Consider the following 26,213-nt stretch of genomic DNA (forward strand, 5'->3'; position numbering starts at 1 on the left):
ATTCATCATTACTTCCATTGGGGTCAAAACTCAGTTAATCATTAGTGGCAAGACATAGCGTAAGGTGAAAGAACAAAATACTGGGATGGGGTTATTTAGTAGATGGATCTCCCACTATTTACACATCTCAGAAAAAGTGTAACATAGTGGAAGTATTGAGCGTAGAAATTGGACATTTCTGAAATAAATTTCAATTACATTGTTATTATTTATGTAAATACATTTTTCTGAACGATGCTGAATGGGTCAAAGTGTGAGGGGTTTGAGTCTGTGGGGCCTGAATTGAGTCATACTGTATGTGATTTTGGACTAAATAAGAAATGAATGTTGTTGTTGTTTGATTGATATATTTTTATACATAAACAGTGTACAAGGAAGAAAATTCCTAATGCAAGTTCATTACTTTGTGAATTGCTGTCATTATCCCACTATCCTCCAGCACAATTTGATCTATTTGAAAAAGATAAGTTTCTTTTAATATTTAAAATATTTTTAATGAGCCACAATCAAAACACACACACACACACACACATTGTCATAGGAAGATGTTGACTCGAAGGCTGATGTGACAAGCTGTCAGTAGGGTATATATGTATTTGTCCTGTGAGGCTGGCGTGTGGACGTTGACACGGACGAGAGCGACAGGCGACCCCGACCCAGCGGTTCTCGCTCTCCCTGCAGGCATTTCTGCACCAGTGCTCTCTCATAATCAGCCCTCTTTATTATTCAACAGCAGCCGAGTGGAGAATGGCTCAATAATTGATCACTTGCGTTGTATTAGAGAAGCGGTGACGGGGTGGTCCCTCAAGACAAGAGAAGGGAGGAGGAGAGCAAGAGAGAGCGATACGAGTGAACACTGAGCCATCGTACCCGAGACGGGAAAGGAAAAAAAAAATGCTGACTTGGTGTAACAGAAGGCACGACAAAGTCTCCTTGAGCTAACTTTGGTCCTCATCCCTCTACCCTTTCTCTGTCTCCTTGCCTATTTGGGCTGCATTTTAATGACGCTAAATAAAACTTTAGTTCAACGTGTCAAGTATATCTCATAGGTATTCAGACACTAAAACACAAAAAGAAGGAAAAGGCTGCCTCGCTGCATTGTTGCAAAATTTAACCAGATTTTCTGCATCGAGGACGAGGCTGACCCATCAGAGGACTTGAATTAAAGCTTCATGATGGGCTTGGTAGCAGATCTGTGATGCCTGCTGACACCCTCCTGGGTTCAGGGTGTGTAGCAGTGTAGGGGACGGAGGCAGTAGATGTTATTTTGCACTACACTTGGTGACATATTGATGGGATGGCCTAATATTTGGAAGTAGGGTGAGGTAGTAACGCTTCATATCATTTGTTAGTTAGTTAGTATTTGTTGTCAATTCATAGGCATCTATGCAACCCTGAATTGGCTATAGATGTGAATTGTGTGGCCCTCATAAGCTGTGAACCTGAGTAGGACTATGCCTTAATGGAAAGTAATTGAGGAAGAGTGTTCCTGACACACACTCATGAGGCCCACCAAGGTGGCATCATCTGCATTTTTAATTATTGTGTTGGGGGGGTCGGTGGGAGTGCTGTCATGGGTATAGACTCCATACAGGGGAGGGCTCAGCACACCACCCTGTGAGGATGGAGAGCTCCAAGCACTAGGAATGTGTAATGTTCAAGGTTTTGTTGCTACTTCTATGAGCACCACTTATCGATTCAGTACTTTAACGGTACTTTTATCTGTACTTTTTAATTTTTTTTAAAGTAAAGTAATTATCTATATCTTAGCAAACACTAAAGTTTGAGCAAATATCTATTGATGTTCTGTGGTCTCCTCCATTTTGCTCTGTGTCTGTATCTCATCTGAGAGCCCTGTTGTTGGTTTCTTTCCTCCTCCGCCTCATTGTGGATGTATAGAGGACTCTCATGAGCTGGACAAACTCCTCAGCCTTATGGAAGTCCTCATCCTTCAGATGATCTAGGTTGTCCTTGGTGATTACTTTTTGAAGGTGTGGGTCCAAGGCTGCTGCTTGATGACCAGGACCTATGCCACAGCCACACAGCTGCAGGCCCATTTACGAGATGCGAGGGGTACTAGGGTTTTCAGACAAACCATTTGCAACCTACTCCACCGCTTTGGCTTGAATGCCGGATGACTGTTGCAGGTGACCCCACTGACACCAAGACACCACCGTGACGTTTGCAGTGGGCACAAGACCATGTGACCTGGACAAAGCAGCAGTGGTCTACCGTCCTGTTCACTGATGAGTGTCGCGTCAGCATTGCTGGAGAAGGAAAATGGTGGAAACACACGCTACTGACATTGTCAATATTTGTTATTTGGGGCTATCCCTGTTATTGTCTAAATTTCTTAAATAATAAGTATTAAACTAATGAAAATGGTGTTTCTTCTCATACATCATTAGTAATATCAAAGGGAACTTTTACTTATTTCCTTAAAATTCAGAGCAAATAGGAAAAGCACTCAAGCGGTTAAGGAAGTGGCCCCGTAATCAGAAGGTTGCCGGTTCGTATCCCGATCCACCAAGGTGCCACTGAGGTGCCACTGAGCAAAGCACCGTCCCCACACACTGCTCCCCGGGCGCTTGTCATGGCTGCCCACTGCTCACTCAGGGTGATGGGTTAAATGCAGAGGACAAATTTCACTGTGTGCACCGTGTGCTGTGCTGCTGTGTATCACATGTGACATCACATACTTCACTTTATATATTGTGATATAATTGTATTGTGACCCATGTATCGTGATATGTGTCGTATCGTGAGAACCTTGCTAATATACACACTAGTCCTAGCCACAACAATGTTAGGTATGATGGAGTTAAAGGCTAAACTGTACCTGATGAAGAGTAGGCATAGGTCCCTGGGCAAAGAGCAGTCTGGAGGGCTGTGGAGACTGCATCACTCTGTGCACGGAGTATTTTAAGATCGCTGGAAGTCCCTTGTAAATTAGATCTGACTTTTAAAACTTTAAGCGTGTAAAACACTCATGCATGAGGATTTGAGGATGGGGATTATGGTAGCTGCTATGTGGCATGGTGGTATGGTAGCATGGTACAGGAAGAGGCTGATTGACAACAGATACTCCATCGGGTTCGTTCTGGTGCAACAATATACATAGTCCAGCAATGATTCGTACCCCTGCAGTCTGCTGACACTGTTGTGTATTCAATCTAGAGCCGATCTTACTTACATTACCAATGGGATATAAACTGTGCTCTCCAGGCTCTCCAGAGTTTTTTCTTGTTTACTGAATTATTAGTGATTGTTACAAGGTTTGAGTGGTTGAAAAAAAGAAGACAAAAGGAAATACATTACAATGTAACTAGCCAATGAAAATACATTTACATCTCACATCATGAGAGTATCAGCAGACACAAATCACAGTGGGGCAGTGGTTGGCCTAGCGGGTAAAGAAAACTGACCCGTATTCAGAAGGTTGCCAGTTGAAATCCCGAACCGCGAAGGTTCTACTTAGTAAAGCACCATCCCCACATGCCTTTCATGGCTGCCCACTGCTCACTATGGTGATGGGTTAAAAGCAGAGGGCACATTTTCCAAATACATTTGGAAACTGCTCATGCACAGATTCAACTGCAGTGTAAAGAACGCGTTCGGCAAGGCAACTGAAACCTTTATTTTGGGATCTCAGTGCTTCATATTGCCGGGCCATAATAATAGATCTATATGAAGTGATCTCGCAGGGTGTGGCCCGTGCGCTGGCAGTTTGACACCCCTGAAACAGTCTATAACTCATAGCAACGTTTGCATGAGTTTTGCCATGCTTACAGTAGTCTATTATTGGCCAACAAGGCTGTGATTAGAAGATGGGACTGGAGCTGCTCTGGAAGGGACAAAGCAGAATCACCCATATTTCATCCTGGACATAAACGCACTTATATAATACAAACAGGTATTTCACAGGTATTGGGGGTCCGCTGGAATTCCCTTGTAAATTCAATGTGACTTTTAATTCCGATGTTGATGATCTCTGCACATATACTAACAATGCTTTCAAAATGCGGCTAGACAGAGTACTGACATCCACTGCATTTCTGCATGCCGCAATAAATGTATTTGCATTAGGTGCTCTGGTTACATTCAATTCATGCTAACAGCAATTGTCCAACGGGTTTCATGTTTGTTTTTTGTCTTGACTAGGCAAAAAAATTCACTCGGACATGTTGAAACTCTGCTTGGTTTAATAAAAAGCACCATGTGGTGCATTTAATTGCATAACAATTCTTTAATACAGCAATTTTTTATTATGTGTCCAGTCATTTAAGCACCCAACAGTGGTGATATCGTCCCCGCATGAATCCCATAAAGACCTCTATTACTGTTGTTACTACAGGGATTATTTTAATTTCATTACCACTACTGTGAAAAAAAGAAAAATAATTTGGCAGAATTACTGCTGTTCCCATTGCTGTACTGGTAGCTGTCTGGGAAGAGCTGTTAATCATGCGTATGTGCTCCTTCCTTCTTGAACTTACACATTAAAGTAGATCAGGGTTTAAAACTAAAAGGGTCTTGCTCTAGGCCAAAGAGTTGTTCTTGTACTAGTTTGCTCACTAGTGAACCCTATGTGGTGTAAGGCCCTAGTAGTCGAACTAAGCCAAGATCACAGTGCTGAAAAGGTAGTTTACCTGTCCTGCCCATGCTCTAAAATGTACCCCATGACAGATTTTCAGATCACCCTACAATTCATGCTCCTGCATTGAGGTAATTGGCGCCACATGGATTATTTTCTCATTTCGTGCAGTAATGAGCAGATGCGAGATCAAGACTTCTTGCTATCAGACTGTGCTCTGGATGTTGTAATGATCCTCCATGTGTTTAGTAATGTTAACATCTGTCAGACAAGACATTTTTGTCTTGGAAGGCTAATAAACATTGTACTGTAATGAACAAATGATTGGGAAACAGTCAGAAGGAATGAGGGAAGTTTCAGGGTCTGGTGCAAATGGCTGGAGCGAAACCCTTAAACAAACCTGTCTGAAAGGTGAGCCGTATACCGAGGCTCAGGTTGCTGTCCCTGTCATCCAGACTATTGTATTTGTGAATGAGGGGGCCAGATAGCACCAGAGGAGCAGGTCTGACTCAGAGGTCAGTGCTGTCACATGGCTCAGATCCCAGTGTTCCACTCACCCTGTGTTCAGGCCCCTGATTAAACCTCCCAGCTTCTCACTGTCAGTAATTATGTTTGGAAGGCCTTTTAATGAAATGGACACGGAGAGTAAAAAGGGAATGTTTGTTCGGTGCTTTTTACGGTGCATGTTGTTTTTTCAGTAAGTAGATGAAAGGAGGATCCCAGAGGACTGGCAAGACAGTAATTACAACTGTAAGAATTTATGCACAGAGCTTTACAGGGTTCTGCAATGTGAGTGACGGATGTATGAGTAGAGAGGTCTTTGTTTCTGAAGTTAAGAGTTGGTGCATAATACGTGCATAAGACTTGCTTGTAACAAAGTGAACATCAGTGAGCAAAAGTTAAACTGATGGTCTTTGTACCGTTGTGATAAATCACTTCATTTGGTTGATGCAGTTGCAAATGAGCTAATTTCCTAATTAACTTTAGGAAAAGTTTATGTCATTATCCAGTCCGGAAGGGGAAAGAGTTCGGACCGGAGTTTCACGTTCGTCCTGCCTTATATTTCCTGATTGTTTTCACCCGTGTATGATTGTATGAAGCTGCCCAGTTTGTGTCTGTTCGCAGTCATGTCATTGTTTGATGATGTCTGCCCTGTCCTGTTCACCATCTGATAAACCCGTTCCGTGATGTTGTGCGTATGCGTCCTCGTTCCTCACCATGTCTAGCCACCCTTCCAGATCTACTGCCCTTGCAATGTCAAACCAGCGTAACACTTATTCTGTTATTCTGAGGGCAAAAGTGGTCAACTTCACTTTAGTGTATTGGTGTGGATAACAGTTTATGCAAAATATTTTGGTACGTCAATATTTTGATCTATTTATTTTTGATACACCAATAATCAGCGAAAAAGGCACAATTATGTACATCAACATTTTTCCGAATTAAAAAAGGATCTGATCCCCTTTGTTTTTATACAGGGAAGTACCAATAGGTGGAGCTACCTGTAGTGCCACTGAGTTACGGGTAAATTAGAATACAGTGCCTATAGATTTTATATCAACCCCTCGTGGTCTCAGCTATTATTCCTGAGTACTGTCTAGTTATCTTATTCCTTAAACTTAGCAGCAATTTCCCAGCTCCTTTGAATTATGTCTGCAAAGACCAGTGTGACATCCCATCAAACCTCAGCATGCGAGAGAGCGTGGTAAATTGGTCCCTGGAAGGACGTGGCTCTTGTTACGAGAGCGTGAGCGGAGCAGAGGTCTTTGACAGGAACCGATGGTCTGGTCGTTTAATTCCACCCTGGTCAGGGAGCTGCTGGTTATTTACGATAGACGGCGGGGGGAAGCTACGGACTAAATCAATCCCATGCCAGCGATGGCCACTCCTGTCTGGAGGGGGGCTGGGATGTGATGGAAAGGATTGTGGCTGTTATCAAAGCTTTTGTGGTAGTTATCCGCCACTCATTTATTTCTCTTCAAATGCACTTAACTAAAGCCTCTGCTGGTTCTCAACCTCACACGGAATGGTAATTATTTTAGTAGAAGGGACACATTTGAATGCAATCAGGAACACGAAGTATTACGGCAAGAAATGTTGGTTTCCGCCTGTTCATTTGATCCTCCCTCTGACAGATACGCATGAGTAGAAAATATTGTTCTTTTGTTCAGTTTCCCTTCTCCCCAAGCAGAGATTAAATAGCCTGAGATGTGGTCTTTGAGCACATCCTAATACATGCTTCCAGTTTACAGAACAAAAGAAAGAAATCCATTTAGGGTTGAATGTACTTGCTGCAGTGTGACATTAGCCTTAAATTAGCATACTGTCTATCTTCCTGTGCGTGAAGTCCTTCCGGTTCATCTGGGTCGAGGTTGCCGTGGCATTTTACACAAAGTCCCATCTTAATTGGAATTGGGGATGTACATGCAAGATGTATGGACAACAGACATGACGATATATCCGTGAAATGCATAAAGAGAAAGACTCAAAACATTAAAATTAATAAACGTATCAAACTATTTGACCATAATCTAAATGTTAATTTTAGGGGTAGGGTTACATTTTGAATTGCCTTATGACGGAGGTCATTACATTTATAATCCATATTGTATGCTGCATATGTATTTACCTAAGTGCTTACAAAGCTACAAAACGTGTGTGTTCTGTACTGCACTAGTCTTGTACTCTGTATGTAAAGCAGCTTTAGGACCAGGCATTTTCTCCCACTCATAAATAATGTAAACTCACCCTCCAACATGCAAATGCGGCCCAAAAAACTGAGGAGGCATTTTCAGATGCAGACACTCCACAGGCAGAGCTCTTTAACATTCTAATCAAATGTTTCTGTTTGCCCTTTCCGGCCCTTGAAATCAATAAGCACCAAGAATTTTAAAATGAGACAAGCTCTCCCTATGGATAGTGATTTTTTAGCACTGTGTGTGTGCAGGACTGTGGTGTTTACAGCTCAGACTTTCATAAGTGGTTCTTTGTAGACAGAGTGAGTCGGGCCTTTGTGCATTGTGAGCTAGGCACGTAAAAGAGCTGTCTGTCTAGCGTGCATCGTCGACAGAGAGGATGGAGGAGGGAGGGGGAAAGGCACCCGGAAAGTGGCAGGGGAAGGAGTGGAGCCCTCCACCTCAGGGCCTCGTTCACCTGCTGTCTCTCTCTCTCTCTCTCTCTCTCTCTCTCTCTCTCTCTCTCACTCACTCATGAACTTTTTTGCTCTTGGGTGACTCAGCATTCAGGCAGGGTTGATGGACCAGATGGCTGAAGCACACACCTGCTCTTTGTGCTTTACTCCTCTTTTCTGCTACATCCTCTTTCACTCTCTCTGTCTTTATCTCCTTATCTTTCACTTTAGCTCAGATGGAACATACAATGTTGCTGTGTTTTTAATGTCTGTCATTGTAGCAGAAAAAAAGTAAAAATCACAAACAAAAGTACTAAATATGCCATTTTGTTTATTTGCACTGACCATTAATAGTACCATCATTTCACAAAGTAATGTAATTCATTATGAAGGCTACAGTTGCTTAGCAACATACCAATATAAGCAACATTTAGAACAGATCTAATGATGAATTCACATCTGATCTGCAGTTACATTCAGTCACAGATGTGTGATTATAATTTCAGGCTTTCGTGTTTTTTCAAGAACCTTTGGTTCCTAAAAGTGGAACACACACTCACACAGTGTATTATTTCCACCCCTTCCCCAGCCTGACACCACACTGTCATGTCGCTGACATCTTTCCTGGCAGCTTCTGAGCGAAACATTGTGGCCAAACATGAAAAACAACATTGTCATTGCTGCCGTCACCCTCTGCCAACTCTCCTTTTTCCACTTTCTGCACCAGCACCCCAACTTCCCAAATCATCGGAACCCCAGCCTCTCCCATCCATCACCCCATCACCACCAGCCATGCTCTCCCCACACTAGTGGAGCAAAAATGGTGCAAGATCCCCGGCTGGCGGCTGCACTCCTGCCGGTTCTCAGTTCTTTATTAAACAAAGATATATGGTAAATCTTATAAATACATAAGCACACAGTATATAGAGTGCGATCTTCCAGAGTAGCCTATTTCTCATCCGTTCCTCTCCTGACATGTTATCATTCGGAACTGCTGCAGAGATCAGCAAAGTGAGACAACATAACGACTAAAAAGCTACGATGAGGATAAATATCTTTATCTTTATTGACTGAAGGCTAGGAAAGAAGCATGTGGTAACAGTTATTGCTGTTCTAGCAACATACTCCTTGAAAGCATGGGGGAATAAAATAAAATAAATGTTTTATGTGTTTATAGAGAAGGGCTAAGGGAGGATAATGTAAAAGTCTAAGGGGTGTATTTTCGAGGCCTTATTAAGATGTGCCGAATTTCAAGTGTTCAGGGAATTTTCCAATCCAATCCAACTTTATTTTTAAAGCACTCTGAAGCAACCAATGCAGTGCAGTACAGTGAATAAATTACGACAATAAATAAAACAAACTAGCATCACAAAAAACAAAATAAAAAAATGACAAATAAAATCAATAAAACCAGCAATGGTAAAACATAAATAAAACATAAAATCATTAAAAGCGACTAAATCCTTTTTTGTATTTTTTGCTTCAAGAATAGCTAATGAGGAACCCAGATCTTACGTATTGGATAGCTTGGGCACTTTTGTATGTGTTTTGTTGCACTTGTACTACATTTACATTTACATGTTTTACAACGTGCTTTCAAGTTACCATTGATGAAGAGATCAATTCCGGTTCACTAGGACCCCAACTATGAATACATCTTTTTATTAACTCTGTTGTAGATTCTGTACACAAGTTCGACAACAATAAAGTTACAATTTAATCTAAATTTTCTTTAAAGAGGAAGGTCTTGAACTGTCGTTTGAAGGTGCTCAGTGACTGAGCTGTTCTGACCTCGAGGGGAAGTTCATTCCACCACTGAGGGGCCAAGACGGAGAAGAGTCTAGATGAATGTTTTCCTTTTACCTTTAGTGATGGAGGGACCAGGCGAGCAGTACTGGAGGCTCGGAGTATATGAGGTGCAGTGCGAGGTGTAATAAGGGCATTGCACATATATTGTATTGACATTATCCAGAATGACTATGGGCTCCTCCCACTTTATACTTATTTTATGTGGACATCGTTAAAGTTTTAGTTCTGGGTGACAAATAATGATGACCAACAAAAAAGACGAGTTATTATGAAAGCTGTGATGACGTACTGGCTGCATCTGTTCTAGAGCTTTGAAATAAGTGATCAAATCAGTACCTTGATAGAGCGATAGAGTCGCATGGCAATGAAGACAATGAATGTACAGTAAATTACAGTCTGTCCACTGATAGCTGTAAGTCACTGTGTCCACAGTCGACAAAGCACTTCTTTGTGGCCGAACTGTTTACACAGGTGTTGTTGGAGTCCATTTGCGTACAGGGAACAGAAAATTTGTGTATTTCAACAGCTGTCAGGTTCGTCTGACCACATTAAGGCAGAGAAAGAAATTATGCAAAGGTCTTTGAGATGTGTGCATTGACACTAATGTTTATATTTAGGCTATTTTACATTCTTCTACATATTTAAAAACAGCCCTTTCCCATCAGTAAGTTGCATAGCACATTTAAACAACCAATATAGAGTAAAAATATGCAATGTATCTAATATCTGTCACTGAACGTTTTTTGTATTAATTCATTTATTTAATATGTTTATATTATTAAATTATTTACTACCGAGCCATGACGCTATTCATCAGAGTGAACACTCTGGGTAAAGCCATTTTTACACACGCACGCATGACAACACACATACACACCAAAATATACTGTAGAATCATGCCTGGATGTGTTTATGTGTGTGTGTATGTGTGTGTGTTCTGGCCTTGGCCTCTAGATGCCACCACTGGTTGTGATTGGGGTTTGATTTGTGTCTTGTTTAGACTCACCCTTCATATAATGTTTCTATTTTTGTTGTCCTTGGTTTTGTCCTTTGTTACTATAAGGCGTTCCAATCAGACGTCTGAATTATCATCTGGAAGTCAAGCAAGTAGGGGTTTGGGTGTTATCTTTTAGTTCTTGCTTCTGTTTTTTGTGTTTTATTTTAAAGGTCCCCTGACATGAAAAATGTTTCTGCTTTAATATCAGTCTCAGTGGTCCCCTAATACTAATAAATTAGTGATGATTTTTACATCCCATCACAGAGCGACTGCTATGCTTCACAAATTTGCAAGACATAGTGGCAGTCATGATAATGCTTTAGAGGAGGTGTGGGAAATTCTCTGGATGAAAAAAGCCTGAGAAACGGGAGGTAACCTTTCCCCTTATGACAACATAAGGGGACAAATTCCAGAGCCGACCTGCCACTCTCAGAACTGCAAAGCAGAAGAACCAAAGCACTCTTTACACCTATCGCCATTTCTAGCCACTGCAGGACCATATACGGGCTAGTGGAACTCATATTAATGTTAAAAAATCTCACAAAGTGAAATTTTCATAGCAGGGGACCTTTTGCATCTGAAATCTCTGTCCTCCGACCAATGAAATTTTTTTTTCTTCGTACGGAAAAGAGTTTTTGTGTGTTTTGGGGTGTGTGAGTCGCTGGCAGAGTGAGTGTGTGTCTTTTAAGTGTGTCTGATTAATAAAGTGCTTTGCCTTCATGGCAGCTGTCCATAATTTTATCATTACTGTAAGAAACTGCTCCGGAGGACTCTGGCAGCGCTGGCGTCGGCTGCACAAGCCAGCTTTGTGCGTTTAGCCAACTGTACAACCTTCACACCGGCCCGTGGATCAATATGTGAAGCTAAGCAAACTGAACTCAGTGTGTTCCTTGGCTGAGGCATGGTAGAGCAAATCGGAACTGACAGTGAAGTGAAAGTAAAAGTGAGTCATTGTGATACACTGCAGCACAGCACACGGTGACACAACGAAATGTCTCCTCTGCTTTTAACCATCACCCTTGGTGCGCAGTGTGGGGACCTCAGTGTGGGAACCAAGAGGGGGCAGAGGGGCCTTTCATCTACCAGTAAAGCACAAAGTTTCCCCACCTGTGCCCACCTCACTACTCTGTCTCTCTTTCTGTCCCTCTCTCTCCTGGTGCAGTGGGTGCTGGCCTTCGAGATTTTCATCCCCCTCGTCCTGTTCTTCATCCTGCTGGGCCTGCGGCAGAAGAAACCCGCCATCCCCGTGAAGGAAGGTAAGAGGTGGAAGAGAGCTCTTGAGGGATTAGAGGCAGAAAGAGATGGGTACGTAAGTGGAGAGAGATGAAGAGACAGGAAGAGTGGGGTGTGGGTGGCCCACCTGGCTCTCTATCGCCTCCCGGTGGTGCGTAGCTGTTCTATTAATAGTGTTTCTTTACAGATCAGCGTTTGCGCCCCCGCTGTGCTTAGCTCATCCATTATGGTGCAAAATGTGGAGAGAAAAAAAAAAGATTCCCGACCAGCAACCAGAATGAAAGCATTATAACCCATTCGTATAAAGACAGAGTGTCCAGACTGTGGCCGTTTGAACAGGAAGACGGCCATTTCTTCAAAGGGGCTGAGAAAGGGCTTATGGGAGATAATTAGTGCTCTCTCTGTACTCTGGAGATCACTGAGGTTACTACAGTTTAGTGTGTTCATATCTGGTCTCACTGTGCAATGTCTTTCATCCAAGTGTCCCTTTTATTTCAAATGTGGACGTCACATTATTTTTCTCATGTTTATTTTCCTTCTTTTTTTTCTCTGTATTTCTCTGTGTCTCTCTTGCTCTATTTCTGCAATTCTCCATGGTGCATGTTAACTGCATGCCGGACCAGTGTGTAAGTTTTTTTAATTGGGCAATTGATTTCAGCGTGACTGCCTTCAAGGTGTCTCTGTCGCTGTCCTCTCGTCCCCTGTGTAACCATGGTGTTGCATAATTGTTCATTTGTGTGTTTACCTCTGTGTGCGGGCACGTGCTTTGTTGACCACGGCTAAGGGTGTGTTCGTCTGCCGCTGAACTGATCCTGTTACACTCGACTGACTGATGGTGAAGAGATTTAGCTGCCAGGTGGCGGCTGCAAGGAGAAACGGGGCAGCGAAAGGCCAAGCACGCACACATCTACTCACACGCATGAAACGAACACAGACAGGAGGCGAACAGGAGGAGGACATGCCAAATGAATGGAAACCTGCTGCTTCTGTGCCCAGTTTTAAATCACTAAGCTGAGAGAGGCCGTGTGGGGGGAGGGCAAGGTTGATTTGCAAGTGATTTGCTGTCAGATGTGCACAAATATCAAACTATTTCCCATGACTTGGAAGCAACAGTCGTAAACAAAAAAAAACATCAATTCATCATTGGTTACCTAGCAACATATCAGCAAAGTCCCCCTATGCACATTCATGATGTTTTAGCTCAAATAGGTTAAAAGTGAGTGGAGGTTACTTCAACATCACATTTTAGAGCCTGTACAATAATATAAAAAAAATGCTTGTGTTCAACCAGTGTACATTAAATTATTGACTGGAGCTGATACCATAAATGCAATTGTTCCTGATTTCCTGAAAAATCCTGACTGATTTATTTGCAGTCCGACTGAAATAAACAATTTCAGGAGCTTTCCTTAATATGGATCACAAAAATGTTACCAGATTTATATGACTAATATTGTAGTACATAAATATATATAATTGCTTTTACTGTTGTCTTGTCATTTTGACTGACATCAATTTTATTTAATTCATAAATTATTTTAGCAACAAATTTCAACTATTCTCTATTTCAACTATTTGAGATCCAAAAACACTGTGGGCACTGTGATCCAATAATCACTGATTGGTTGTTTCTTGTCACATAATACTATCTGCATATTATGCTTCACTCCCATGTTTGAGATGGCCCAGTTTTATTTTTACAGATGAACTGATCAAAACAACCGATATGTAACCACGCTTAACCGTACATAATACATACAGGACTGTTCAATGAATCCCTTTTGACATTCATCCCTAATAGACCATTTCTGATATTTGTCTATTTTATTATAGCATATATAGGGTAGGCCTGATTATCATGGATAATAACACCAGATAATAGAGAATTGGTCTGGGTGAGGTTGCCATGCAAATTTGCAAGGTGGTATAATCCAGGGATTGTGCAAAGCAATTTAATGAGGGGAGAGACAAAGATTTTAATTGTCTTGGTCTGTAATAAAGTTTCCATTCATTTGGGAGGAGAGTGTAAGTCTGTGTTTGTGAGTGTTTGTGTGTGTTTGCATCAGCCCTTGGGCCAGTCCTAGTCCTCCTTGCAGGCATTTGGCATCTATTTCCCGGCATCAGCAGTTCCTTTTTCTAATGTCATCTTCTGCTTGGCCTGAGAGTCTCTCCTTTTCCCAGCCACCACTGTGAGGGTGGCTCTAACCAACTCACACTGTGTCACCTCACTTCTGGGTCCCTCAGCTGGGTTTGTTGTCTGGTGACTTTGCTCTGCTGTAATCCTCTGCTTTACAGGATAAGAGGAAACAGATGTCAAATTTGAAAATTGCGCGGGCTATAAACCTGCCTCGATTGAAAAATATATATACTTTATAAACATTAATAAAACACATAATGCCTGGGGTGGAGGCCAGAAGTCCTTTGAAAACACAAGAAGAAACTCTACTTTCCTCTGCGACCATGTCAATAAGCCCTGCAATTGGCCAATGATAAAACTGTTTTCTTTCTGCTGAAAGTCAGGAAATTAATCCTGCTGCCCCTGATATTTGGCCCCACTTAGGAAAGGAAAAGACATGCGAGTGTGATGCCAGCTTTACAGGCTGTTCACTGCTGCACCAAAGGCACTTAAGGAAGAACGAGAGTGTCAGCAGTTTCAGATTAGAGCCTTGTCGCCATTGACACTCTCTGTTGCCAGATTGGACAAAAGGCTGAGATTGAAATTCATGCATTAAAAGTGTTTTATAAGAGCCATCATGGATTCATTGTCTAGGAGTCAGGTATACGTGAAAAGGTTTGTCAATTAATTAGGGTTCTGGGTTAAATCCACAACTTGCTGCTGTATGGAACAGAAGTGGAGAACACAAGATGACATTATTATGACTGACTCTGACTCAAGCTGACTCTTTATTATAGATGAATCCAAAGGGGGCGTCCTTTTTACAAATCAGAGGCAGAAATGTTCTAAAGTAAATCTTATGTTTTGCGTAGTACTGGACAAAGACAGGTGGAACTAAAGAGTGGAATTTAAATTAGGGAGAGGGGAAATGTGGATAATAAATAAGGTACATAAAACAATGTAATGCAGGAAGTGAAATGGGGGAAATGGCAACCATTAGTGCTCTGTTTCCATTCCATTATTTATAATATAAAAATTGTTATAGGGAAAAAAACGATTATTCCTTTCCTGATGCATTTCTTTATTTCAACACCACCTTAACTCACAAAATATAAACAAGTGATGTATCATAACTTTTGTGACTGACTCAATTAAATGCTATAATTCCCTGTCACCACTACACATGAATCTCTGCAGACCAGTTAGTGATTAGAAGATGACTGCTGGCTGTATGCTGCTGTTGGATCCTCATCCACGCTTTAAATGCCAGCCTTTATTATATAATAGAAAATGGTAAATCATTTTTTTACCTGGCTGCAGTCTAAATGGCATTTCCCACGCACATCTGACAATTATAGTCAAACTTATTTCAGGAGGTTCGGTAAGGGCACAAATCTGACATCTGTCACCCTCTCTTACTGATTCTCTGACTTCTCTGATCTTTGATGGCTCCCTTCTTTTCTCCCTCCATCTCTCCCTTTCTTCGATCTTCCCTTTTTTACATCTTAATCAACTTTTCATCTTTCATTCAAATCACTGCTCCTTCCACAACCCTCATCGTTACTCCAATTCTGCACCTCTTCCTGCTCTACCCTCCGTCTTCTCCTTCCCTACCACCTTCCTCCCTCTCTCCTTCCAGCCTACTACAGCGCAGCCCCCCTCACCTCCGCCGGCATCATTCCCATCATGCAGTCCCTGTGCCCTGACGGCCAGCGGGATGAGTTCGGCTTCCTCCAGTACAAGAACTCCACGTGAGTCAGAGTCCTGTGCATCCGCTCAGTGCCAATTTAATGGCCTCTAATGGCTCAAATGAGATCAGAGCCCAGTGAGCTTAATGCAGCAAAGACAGTGGCGGATGTTCGCTGCAAAAATCCAGGCTGTGTGAGCCTTTAAATAGGGCATCGTATTCCATGTCGCTTTGATCTTTATTTGCATAGCTCTGGTAATCTGTCACACCAACAGCTTCTCTGTTTGCTCTCTCACTCTCAGCGTGACCCAGTTGCTGGAGCGCATAAGTGAGGTTGTGGAGCAGAATCACTTGTTCACATCGGACAGGCCCGGCCTAGGTGAGGAGCTGGAGTCCCTGCAGCAGCATCTGGAAAGTCTGAGCTCAGCCCAGAGTCCCCTGGAGAGTCACTTCAATACCAGCCACGGTGAGAATATGACTATTATATTCTAAAAGTATAGCAATAAAACTCACTCGCCATCCTTAACAACTTAATCCTACTCAGGGTTGCGGCTGCCGGAGCCCATCCCAGTACACTGGGCGCAGGGCAAGATACCAACCCAGCACAGTGCGCGCACACACACACACACACATCATTCATGCACACACTCACGTCTACAGACAGTTCAGTCGCCAATCGCCTAGTGTGCATGTATTTGGATGGCAGGAGGAAACGAGAGTAGTGGGATGAATCCTGACCCAACACGGGGGGGAGCATGTTGCTAACAGCCACATAACTGTATGGCCCAACAATAAAACTATAGAGAAAAATTGGATTAAAATATATATGGTGCACGGTATGGTGCTGTGTGGCATGCAAAATGTAACAATATAAAGAACAGAATTAAAAATATTTAGAGAATACATACACTGTGGCAGAATATGCAAAGTAAAGGGCATAATTAGGGAGCATGGCAACCATTTAGCAGGGTTTCAGAATCCATCACTTCTTAAATTATCCGTTGTCAGCACCAGGAACGCTTTTTGCTGCCAGAGACGACTACAAAGATCAGCTTCAAAGCATACACTTTAAAAACACTTTCATCCAAATTCAAAGGGGCACATTCAACTTTGGGATATATATTCTAACTGAAGCAAATCTGTTGACGCAGATCTTCTTAAGTGTTTACTAGGCCATCTGAGGAAAGGCACAACATGAAACGACTCTACTAATTAGCATAAATAAAGTATGGTAACATAAAGTTTTACTGCACCTGGATAGAACTTGTGAGCTTGCGAATACAATATAAGATGCTGTGCACAGAAAAAGGATGTGACAAGTCACAGGAATTCCATAGCTAGTCAACAGTTACATGGACAACAAGAAACTGCAGAAAGTGGACATTTTACACATCGTTGGACTCCTGAACTTGATCTAAAAAAGGATTTTGCAGCCACTGATTGTGCAGGTTTAAAAAGATGAGAGTTCTGTCATTTTCACTTTTCTTAACATTCTCTCAATCCTCCTCTGGATCATCCAGGTCTCTGGCAAACTTTAGACGGGCCTGGACATGTGCTGTCGTAAGCAGGGAGATATTTCGAGCTCTGCAGGATTTTAACCCATTACGACATGGTGTGTTACTAATAGTAAACTTTGTTTCTGTGGTCTCAGCTCTCTTCAGGTCATTGACCAGTTGTGTAGTTATAAGCTATTTCTTCACCATTCTCAAAATCATTTGTATCCCACTAGGTGAGATCTTCCATCTATTTTCTAATATTTGCTTCAACAGTTGATTTCTCCTGACCAAGCTGCTATTGTTGGCTCATCCCAGTCTCGTGCAGGTGTACAATCTTGTCCCTGATGTACTGATCAGGTCTCTGGTCTTTGCCATGGTGGAGGACGGGGTGCTGTTGGTGCAGTGTCTTTTATGCAGATAATAGAGTTCAAACAGGTTCTATTAATACAGATAACTGGTTAAAATTAGAAGAGCTTCTTAAAGAAGAAGTAAGAGGTCTGTGAGAGCCTACCTATGATGAAAATTACAGACCTCTCATTTGTGTAAACTCCACTGTATTTGTAAAAAAAACCCTTATCAGCCATTTTGAGACTGCTTCTAACACTTAATGACTTATTCTTGACCACACACCATTTAATAAATGATACATTTCCACTCATCCTTTAATTTACAGGGCTGATTTAATCATCTTTACCCCCCCTTTTCAGGTGATTACAAAAACTCTCAGGGTGGGTGTAGGGAATAATAAAAAGAACGACCAAGTGTTTTGACCAAAAATGATGGTAGGTTCCAAATCACAGCTCAGCTCATAAGTACATAACCATAAATGTTTTATGGTGGTTTATGGCTATAAAAACATTCATTATATATCAATTTAATCATCAGACATAGCAAATGGATGAGTGGTTCAGAGGAATCCTGGGAGTGACACTATCTCAAGATCTCACTAAATATCATTTTCACTTTATTATATTGTTAATGGTCACATGTGCTGCTGCTACCTGAATGACATTGCTTAGGAACAGCTGGATCAGAGGTGGAATGCTTTGAAAAAATGGGTTTTTCGCACAACAGAAAATGATGGTGTGATCACAACAATACCCTTGAGGTTGCACTATATCAGTCCCTCTCATGAATTTTTGATTAAATAGCCTAACAGTGGAACCTGTGGTGAATAATAATTCATTACTGAGTGTGAAAAGTGGAAGTCTAAAATGAATACATCTGAAGGCTCTCCAACAGACTCCTCACACATACTCCATATGTCTTTTACTTGTGCGTTTGTGTTAAGCAGTACATCCACTAGTTCAGAGTCCAAAGTTTCTGACCTTCCAGGATATTGGAGTTAGTAACAATATATTTTTGCCCAAAATTCTTCATGTATAATTTTAGAACATTGGAATGTCACTGTCTCTCTATTGTGTTGTAGGCTTCACGGTCGGCAGCATATTGAAGAACCAGTCTGTGTTCCAGCAGTTTCTGGTCCGAAATCTCTCTCTGGCCAATGACACGGCCAGTCTCCTGCTCTCCTCTCCTGTAAACCTCAAAGAGGTCAGGTTACACACACACACACACACACGCACACACACACATATCTCAGCATTGTATGTGCGTGATACAGGGGTTTATTTTATTTTCATTCTGGGACACAGCGATAACTCAATTAGAGAAGCAGTTCTCTTGATGATAATAAAAAACACTGGCTTGCATTGCATCTGATTGTTTCTGCTAATGTAAGGGTTTTACATCATCTCGTTTTTTCTAAACAAAAAGTTCTAATTTGTAAGATAGTAGGGTCATGAATCACTGAATTCTCCAGCAATTAGGGCTGCATTTCTTTTTATTTTCTGTACAGTCATTCTGACTCCTTTTCCCTGACCAGGTGTACAACCTTATCTTTGGCACCTATCCTAGCATGGGCCCTGGAGGTAGGGGACTTATGGAAGGGGTGAAGGGGGCACACAGCCCGGGAGAGAAGGTCCTGCAGTTGGAGGTTAGAGCGCTTCTTCTGTTGTAACCACTGTTAGTTACAGGACTCTCTTGAAACTGATCTCCTGTTTTTTCACAGGAGCAGTTGCTGGGTGGGTGGCGTGGCCTGGATGGGGGACTAATCCACAGAGCTCTACAGGACCCGACCAAAGCTGACCATCGCCATGCTCTTCTAAAACTCCTGTCCCAGGCTCTGGGTCTGGCTGGTGGAGGTGTTGGACCGAGGTTTGAGCCTCAGGGACTTAAAGAAATGGAGGTGTGTCAGTCAATTAGTTACAGTAGAATCTTACATTCAAAACAGAAATCTGTGAAGTTTTCAAAATGAACTTTCTTTTTTAAATGTGGAGTGCCTATTTAAGCAATTGTGTGAGATGGTTTATATCAATTTTGTTCAAAAATTCAGATTTTTGGTCTATTTAGTGTTTAGCCTTAAATCATCTATGTTTGGGCAATTCTAACATTGGTATGGATCATGTTGATCATGTTCCAAAATCAAAGTGACTTTATTATATCAAAAGGGACACATAAAGGCAATTTTAATTCATTTAAATTGATATTTTAATCAAGACCCACTCAATTGTGGTCTACAGACATCACTGTTTTCAGGTTCGTTCTTCATGTCGTTCTTTTCATGTATTTTTCTCTGTAGGGCATCTTGCTGACTGGCTCAGTGCTGGAGGGGATCACGTGTGAGGAAGGTAGTAACAGTGAGCTGGGAAAGATTCTGTTGGTCCCTGAGGAACAACAGTCGGCCCTCCAGGCCTATCGCTCTGCAATGTGCCGTGGTGGGCCTGCCCAGCGTGCAGAGAGGTTTGGACAGATAAGCCAGGAGCTGAGAGACCAGATAGACACTCAAAATGTAATTGAAAAGGTACGATTAAGAAAAAAAAAGAACAATTTATAAGAAGGGATTGTGTAATTTAAATTATGGGGGTCATGAACAACCACCGTACTCTGTAAAACAGACTGCATCTATATTTTGTACATTTTGTTGTGTTGAATGTGGTCACTTTTTTGTACCATAAACCTTCTTGAACAACCAAAGAAGAGCATTACATACAGGACATGTGAACACAGTCACATGTTTCTTATAGCAAACGTTCATATTTCTAAATATTACATTATTTATATTATTTGAGATCTCTGCATTGTCTTGTGTTTTTTTGTGAAGCAACTGCCACTTATACTTCATTAGAGCTTTAAGTCTTTGCTTTGAAAAACATGGTCTGTGAAGATTCTCAGTCATCCAGGTGAATTTGTCTGAAAGTTGAGTCAATGCAACAAAGAAAGAAAGTCCAGTTGCCATGACTCAACTTTGAAAACCATGGTCACTTGAAAATGCTAGTATATCTAATACACCTGTATGACAATCGTAAAAAGCTTTGCCTAAATTATTTCATTTTTGGTAAAGCTGCGGCTGGAGCAGGCCAATGCTTCAGGTCTCCCCTCTGCCCACCTGGGGGCTCTGCTGAAGGATCTGGCGGATGTGGAGCGGCTGTTGCGGGACGTGGACCTATTATCGGGCTTGGCCCGTCTGCTGCCCAAAGGGGCCTGTGCTGGCCATCAGCCTCCACCGGTCACTAACACTTCCACATTTGGCTCAAATACCACCACCTGGGGTCCCAACACTACTGAGGGCTCATCCACCACTGATGGGGAGGATGGGGGCGTAGGAAGCGAGGCCGAGAACCCCCGCACCCAGTTCTCTGCATTTGTACAGTTGTGGGCCGGACTGCAGCCAATCCTCTGTGGGAACAATCGGTATGTTTGTGGGGGTTTGCAGATTAGACATAAGTTTTTAGATTTGAGTTAAACTCTTTTTTTCAATGTCTTCAATTAGGATTATAGAGCCAGAAGCACTGAAACAGGGAAATATGAGTTCCCTGGGCTTCACCAGCAAAGAGCAACGTAACCTGGGCTTACTGGTGCACCTCATGACTACAAATCCCAAGATCCTCTACTCTCCCATTGGGTCCCAGGTGGACAAAGTTATCCAGAAGGCAAGTTTTTAGGCTCAAGTGAATGTGATTAAACCTGCTGAGCAAGTGAAAAGAGGAGAAGGCCAGAAGGGTGTGAAGCTTTGAAGTGGCACGGAAATCACGCCCTGGCTGCTCTATTCCCTTACTATCTTTTGATTAAGCAGCTTTAGACATTTTGCTGAATTTGCACAGCAGAAACACAGCTGTGACTTTAGCAGGGATAATGGCTTCGTAGCAATGGTGCACAGCACTAATAAGGTCATGCATTTACAAAACAAGAGTCTGAGGACCTTTTTACGAGTCTGCATGGCCATAAGTGGAAAGTACATGTCCAGAAAACTCAATTCCTCTCTAGTATTGAACTCCAAGTCACTTGGGTAGTCTAATTAGTGCCGTTGCTCACCCAAGCCATGATGCAGAGCTAATGGTACCAGATGCCTCACTGGCTGTAATGAAAACAGTGCTGCTAAATTTGGGAAAGCTTCTCTTTTTTTTGCACAATGTAACCTTTTAGCATCTGCTGTTTTTTTTTTTTTTTTTAGGCCAATGAGACCTTTGCATTTGTGGGGAACGTGACCCACTATGCCCGGCTGTGGCTGAATATCTCCAGTGAGTTGAGGACATTTCTGGAAGAAGGAAAACTCAACAGCCACCTGGCCTGGCTTCAGCAGGTAAACATTGCTTCTTTTTTTAACCTGCCAGTCAAACTTCTCAAAACTGTTCCCTTCGATCCGTCTAATTACAGCAGTATTTTTCACCAGAACTTGCCAATGTTCCAGCACTAACTTGCAAGTGATGAACAAAGCTTTTATTTAAAATGTGCTACCAAAGCTAAAACCTCTTTTGCTTATTTCATACCCCTCCAGAAATCCAACGTGAAAGGACCTTCTGTAGAGCATACAGAAGCATACAGCAATGCTTTCTTCTTGATAAAGCACCAACATTTTTTTAATGCAGGCGAAGTGCATGATTCATTAAGGCACCCATGAAGCAGATCTTGGTTAACTGATTGAGTAGCTGCTGTTTTCTCTACTTTACAGATATTTAGGCTTATCTTGAGTTCCTAGGGCATTAAAAGGCTTCTGATGTGGGCTGGCATTAATGTTAAGGGTTAGCATCTCTATTGTGTTTTTCCTTGAATTGTACAGATGGGAATGCCAGCATGTTATTGGTTCATTTATTAGAAGAGAAGGTTCCTGTTGCCAGTGGAATGATGAATGAGTTTAAGGGAAAATTTGTATGTCCAGAATTCCTTGACGTGTGCAATCTGTGCATAAAATGACATTGGAAAGTAGGTGGGAAATCCACATATGAGCGGTGAGCCGTCTTTCTTGTCTGACTTGTAGTTCACCTCGGATCTACGACGGCACCCTGAGCTACTCAATGCCTCCAACAGCGAGCTGATGCAGAGCCTGTTGGAAGGGAACTTCAGTCTACCCAACACAACCACCCTGCTGGAGCAGCTGGACACCATCGACAACGCTGCCTGTGGCTGGACCAGCTTCATGTCCAAGGTCGGAAGGGGTGTGGTGGATAGTGTTTGTCAGAATTTAATTAATTAGTAATAACAATTTTTTTTCATAACAGTTTTTTTTTTTATTTATTGGAATTTGTTAGTTATTCCTTAGTTTATTGTTATTTCTTATTTGTTGTATGTTATTGTATTTTTGTTTAATTATTTATTCTTTTCAAAATTCCTACACACAGTGCACATAGGTATAATTTTGTAATTTTGTTATTAATTTTGCACCTATATTCATTTTGGTTATTCGTTGTTTGTGTCTGCAGGTCAGTGTGGACATCTTTAAGGGCTTTCCAGATGAGGAGAGCATTGTCAACTACACCCTTAACCAGGCCTATCACGACAACGTATCCGTCTTTGCCAGTGAGTTACCCGGTGGCTGTGGCCTGTTTCCCAGTTGTGTTTATACAGAGCGGAGCTGCTTCATGTCCTTTGAGACTGTTGTGATATGTGGGACAGTAACCATGGCCATAATCCAGTGGCATTTATTGTGCCGCCTTATGATACAGTAGCTCTTCAGAACGCCTCGAAAATAAGTTGAGGACATAAAATCTTGTGAGAAGGGTATTTTATGTTTTATTGAGAACTGTGATTCATTGCAAGCATTCTTAGCAAATCTGCATGTAATTATTTTACCCAGTATACTTTTGGTTATCTTATAAATAAATACCCAAGGTCAACTGAATTTTGTGTGGCCCATGCTGTGTGTTTGTGTGTTTTTTATTCCTCACTTTCTCAATAGGTGTGATCTTCCAAACCAAGAAAGACGGCTCTCTGCCCCCACACGTCATGTATAAGATCAGGCAGAATTCCAGTTTCACGGAGAAGACCAACGAGATCCGCCGGGCCTACTGGCGTCCTGGCCCCAACAACGGCGGGAAGTTCTACTTCCTCTACGGATTCGTGTGGATCCAGGGTACTTACAGCTGATTCGCTTTAGTGTTTGAATTGGCAAATTTAGGTTTGGAAGCAGAAGCAAAATGCTGATCCTGGGGTTATTTTTGTACATTGTTTCTTTTGAAGGCAAAAGAAAAATGTTTGTTCTGTTTCTCTTGGGAGCTGCCCAGAAATAAAGAGGAATTAATGTCCATTACTTTGCATCAGATGTGCACCTCGTAGTTTATTTTGTTGAGCTGTTTGTTCTAAAGATGTGCTTTCTGTTGCTAAAAGCTCTATTGCTTCGTGATGAACTGCTTGTTGTTTTTGTCGTGTTTGCAAATTGCTATACGGAGCTCTAACTCTAGCCTATTGTTGGTGTTGTGGGAATGTGACAGATGAGCATATATGTGGTGTTATGTGTACCACTATTTCTGAGGTTTGAAAACTGATTCTCCTGTTTCAGGAGGCCATCTGAATAATAATTTGTCATAATCATGATGGCCTCATTGCATTTAGGGTTTAGGCTTCTTTGACCTTATCATTCTGTGACCTTGCACTCTAATTAATTGTTTGGCACTGAATCTGACATTATGGTCAGGGGGCCAGGGCCATTTTCAACTAAGCATCATTTCTCATTTCCATGTTAACTTGAGACAAGCTGTCCATCGATGTATGGATTATGACCTTTGGTCATAAGAATTCGGTAGATTAAATATATACATATACACACATACTATATACATTTTACGGGGCTCAGTCTCCTTAATAACGTGAGAAGCTAAACAATGGACATTAAATGGACAGTTGAGGTTGATGAGTGTCTGATAAGATGCCCCTGAGATAATGCCCGTGGAGGTCTACGGTGGAAGATAAAATACCTTAATTTAACCAATACTTTTAACACTCAAACATCAATATAATGAGAGACGTAAAGCCCTACTGTGTGTTTGGAACAGATAGTGAGATAGCTGGGTGGCTGCTTGCCTTTTTGCATCTCTGACTCTGACCAGGACTGAGTGATTTTGACAGTAGAGGGAGGGAGGGACGGACCGGATGAAGAATGGATGAACAAAAATCCATAAAATCAATAAAGCTTTGGCTATTAGTAGAGTAGCATTTTGTGTTCCTTTCCTACGCTGTTTAACTGCCGAACAGATTAGCTGGTTATCCTGAGCACACCTGGGTTAGGGGACGTTGAGGGTGAATGCAAAGTAAGATCTTCCCTAGTCATGATTTATTAAACACAAACCAAGCAATCGGTTTTAAAAAAAGCAGTGGAACCTATTTTTACTTCTTGCGCACAATGGACCTTGCAGAGTTGACACATTTTCGAGTACAAATTTGCTGCCACTAGGATATGAAATCCTGAAATAAGTGTAAGCAGTCTACCTCGTAGCCACACAGCAGAACTTAAAATATCACTGTTGTAGGGTACAGTTTCAGAAGACAAAGCGCTAAAGCTAGAGATGCGTAAAGATGTTCTTTTCTGGTGTTTCTGCAGATATGATGGAAAGGGCCATCATCAACACCTTTGTAGGACATGACGTTGTGGAACCAGGGAACTATGTCCAAATGTTCCCCTACCCATGCTATACACGAGATGAGTAAGCATTCCATGGCTTCATGCCATGTGTCCTTCTTCTTGTTGTTCTTCACTGATCCCATTTATTGTACAGTAAATTAAGACTTGGATTTGAAGATTAAATCTCTGCTTTCCAGCTTTCTGTTTGTGATTGAGCACATGATGCCCTTGTGCATGGTCATCTCCTGGGTCTACTCGGTGGCAATGATGATCCAGCACATAGTGGCTGAGAAGGAGCATCGACTCAAAGAGGTGAATGTCTGCCTGACATGCAAATAGTGGCCATGATTAAAAAAGATGGTTGTGAGGTAGCATTTACTTCAACACGTAAGGACTCTTGTTAAAGGATCTATTTGGCCATGGTCATGGCCACACTCTTTTATTCACATATGTCTGAGAGTTAAAGAACATTTATGACTCTTTATGGATGCAATCTCTCCCTGCCTACAGGTGATGAAGATGATGGGACTGAACAATGCAGTGCACTGGGTGGCCTGGTTCATCACAGGCTTTGTCCAGCTCTCCATATCTGTTACTGCTCTGACGGCTATCTTGAAATATGGCCGCGTACTGCTGCACAGCGATCCCTTCATCATCTGGCTCTTCCTCACCATCTATGCTGTCGCCACCATTATGTTCTGGTACTTTGGCTTGGCTCTTTTGTTCTCTTTTTTGCTTGTACAGCAGATAATAAAGCTTTTAAAGTTTTCTTTCATTGAAAAAACTTCTATATTTCTATATTGTTAGAAGTATATATATAGTTCCATATTTATCTTGACATTTTGTTTTAGATATACCAAATTGAAGTTTCACATACATCCAAAAACGTCAATTTGGTATATCTAAAAAAAAAAAGGTCAAGATAAATGGCATGAAAATACAGTAAAAAAAATGCATATGTCAGTTATTTTTAACCTGAGCTCTTGCAGTAGATGTTGACTGGATTGATTGTATGATAAGGAAACAAAAGGAAAGCTATTTCTTTCTGGAAAGTATTAATGTATACATTAGGGTTTAGTCTATTACAGCTGTTATGAGAATGTTGTTGGCAATTGTAGTTGAAACACCATCTAAAAAATCCCCATTGCACTTGTCCTCATCCTTAGAGGCTCTATATAAATAGGCCAAATCGATGTGCCTGCATAAATATCATTTAAGTGACAGGTCTTCTGCCGTGTTGTCCCACTGAGGTGATTGAAT

At 41.7% G+C, this 26,213-nt stretch overlaps 1 protein-coding gene across 3 annotated transcripts in view; it reads left to right on the forward strand.

Moving 5' to 3' along the window:
- abca2 (ATP-binding cassette, sub-family A (ABC1), member 2) overlaps positions 1–26,213 on the forward strand; it is a 62,724-nt gene that overhangs the window by 18,467 nt on the left and 18,044 nt on the right. The window contains exons 2-18 of one of the 3 annotated variants that reach the window (XM_028995031.1): positions 11,693–11,786; positions 12,202–12,204; positions 15,519–15,630; positions 15,869–16,032; positions 18,492–18,613; positions 18,945–19,055; positions 19,131–19,307; positions 19,701–19,922; positions 20,463–20,812; positions 20,892–21,051; positions 21,573–21,701; positions 22,377–22,544; positions 22,819–22,915; positions 23,295–23,468; positions 24,933–25,035; positions 25,151–25,265; positions 25,464–25,654. In XM_028995031.1, the coding sequence (XP_028850864.1) occupies positions 11,693–11,786; positions 12,202–12,204; positions 15,519–15,630; positions 15,869–16,032; positions 18,492–18,613; positions 18,945–19,055; positions 19,131–19,307; positions 19,701–19,922; positions 20,463–20,812; positions 20,892–21,051; positions 21,573–21,701; positions 22,377–22,544; positions 22,819–22,915; positions 23,295–23,468; positions 24,933–25,035; positions 25,151–25,265; positions 25,464–25,654 (2,492 nt within the window). Of the gene's footprint in view, positions 1–11,692; positions 11,787–12,201; positions 12,205–12,386; positions 15,631–15,868; positions 16,033–18,491; positions 18,614–18,944; positions 19,056–19,130; positions 19,308–19,700; positions 19,923–20,462; positions 20,813–20,891; positions 21,052–21,572; positions 21,702–22,376; positions 22,545–22,818; positions 22,916–23,294; positions 23,469–24,932; positions 25,036–25,150; positions 25,266–25,463; positions 25,655–26,213 lie in introns of all 3 variants that reach the window. The other 2 variants (XM_028995032.1, XM_028995033.1) reach the window with 2 other exon arrangements.

Source organism: Denticeps clupeoides, chromosome 11 (assembly GCF_900700375.1).
Source record: "Denticeps clupeoides chromosome 11, fDenClu1.1, whole genome shotgun sequence".
In the NCBI taxonomy this organism is placed as follows: Eukaryota; Metazoa; Chordata; class Actinopteri; order Clupeiformes; family Denticipitidae; genus Denticeps; species Denticeps clupeoides.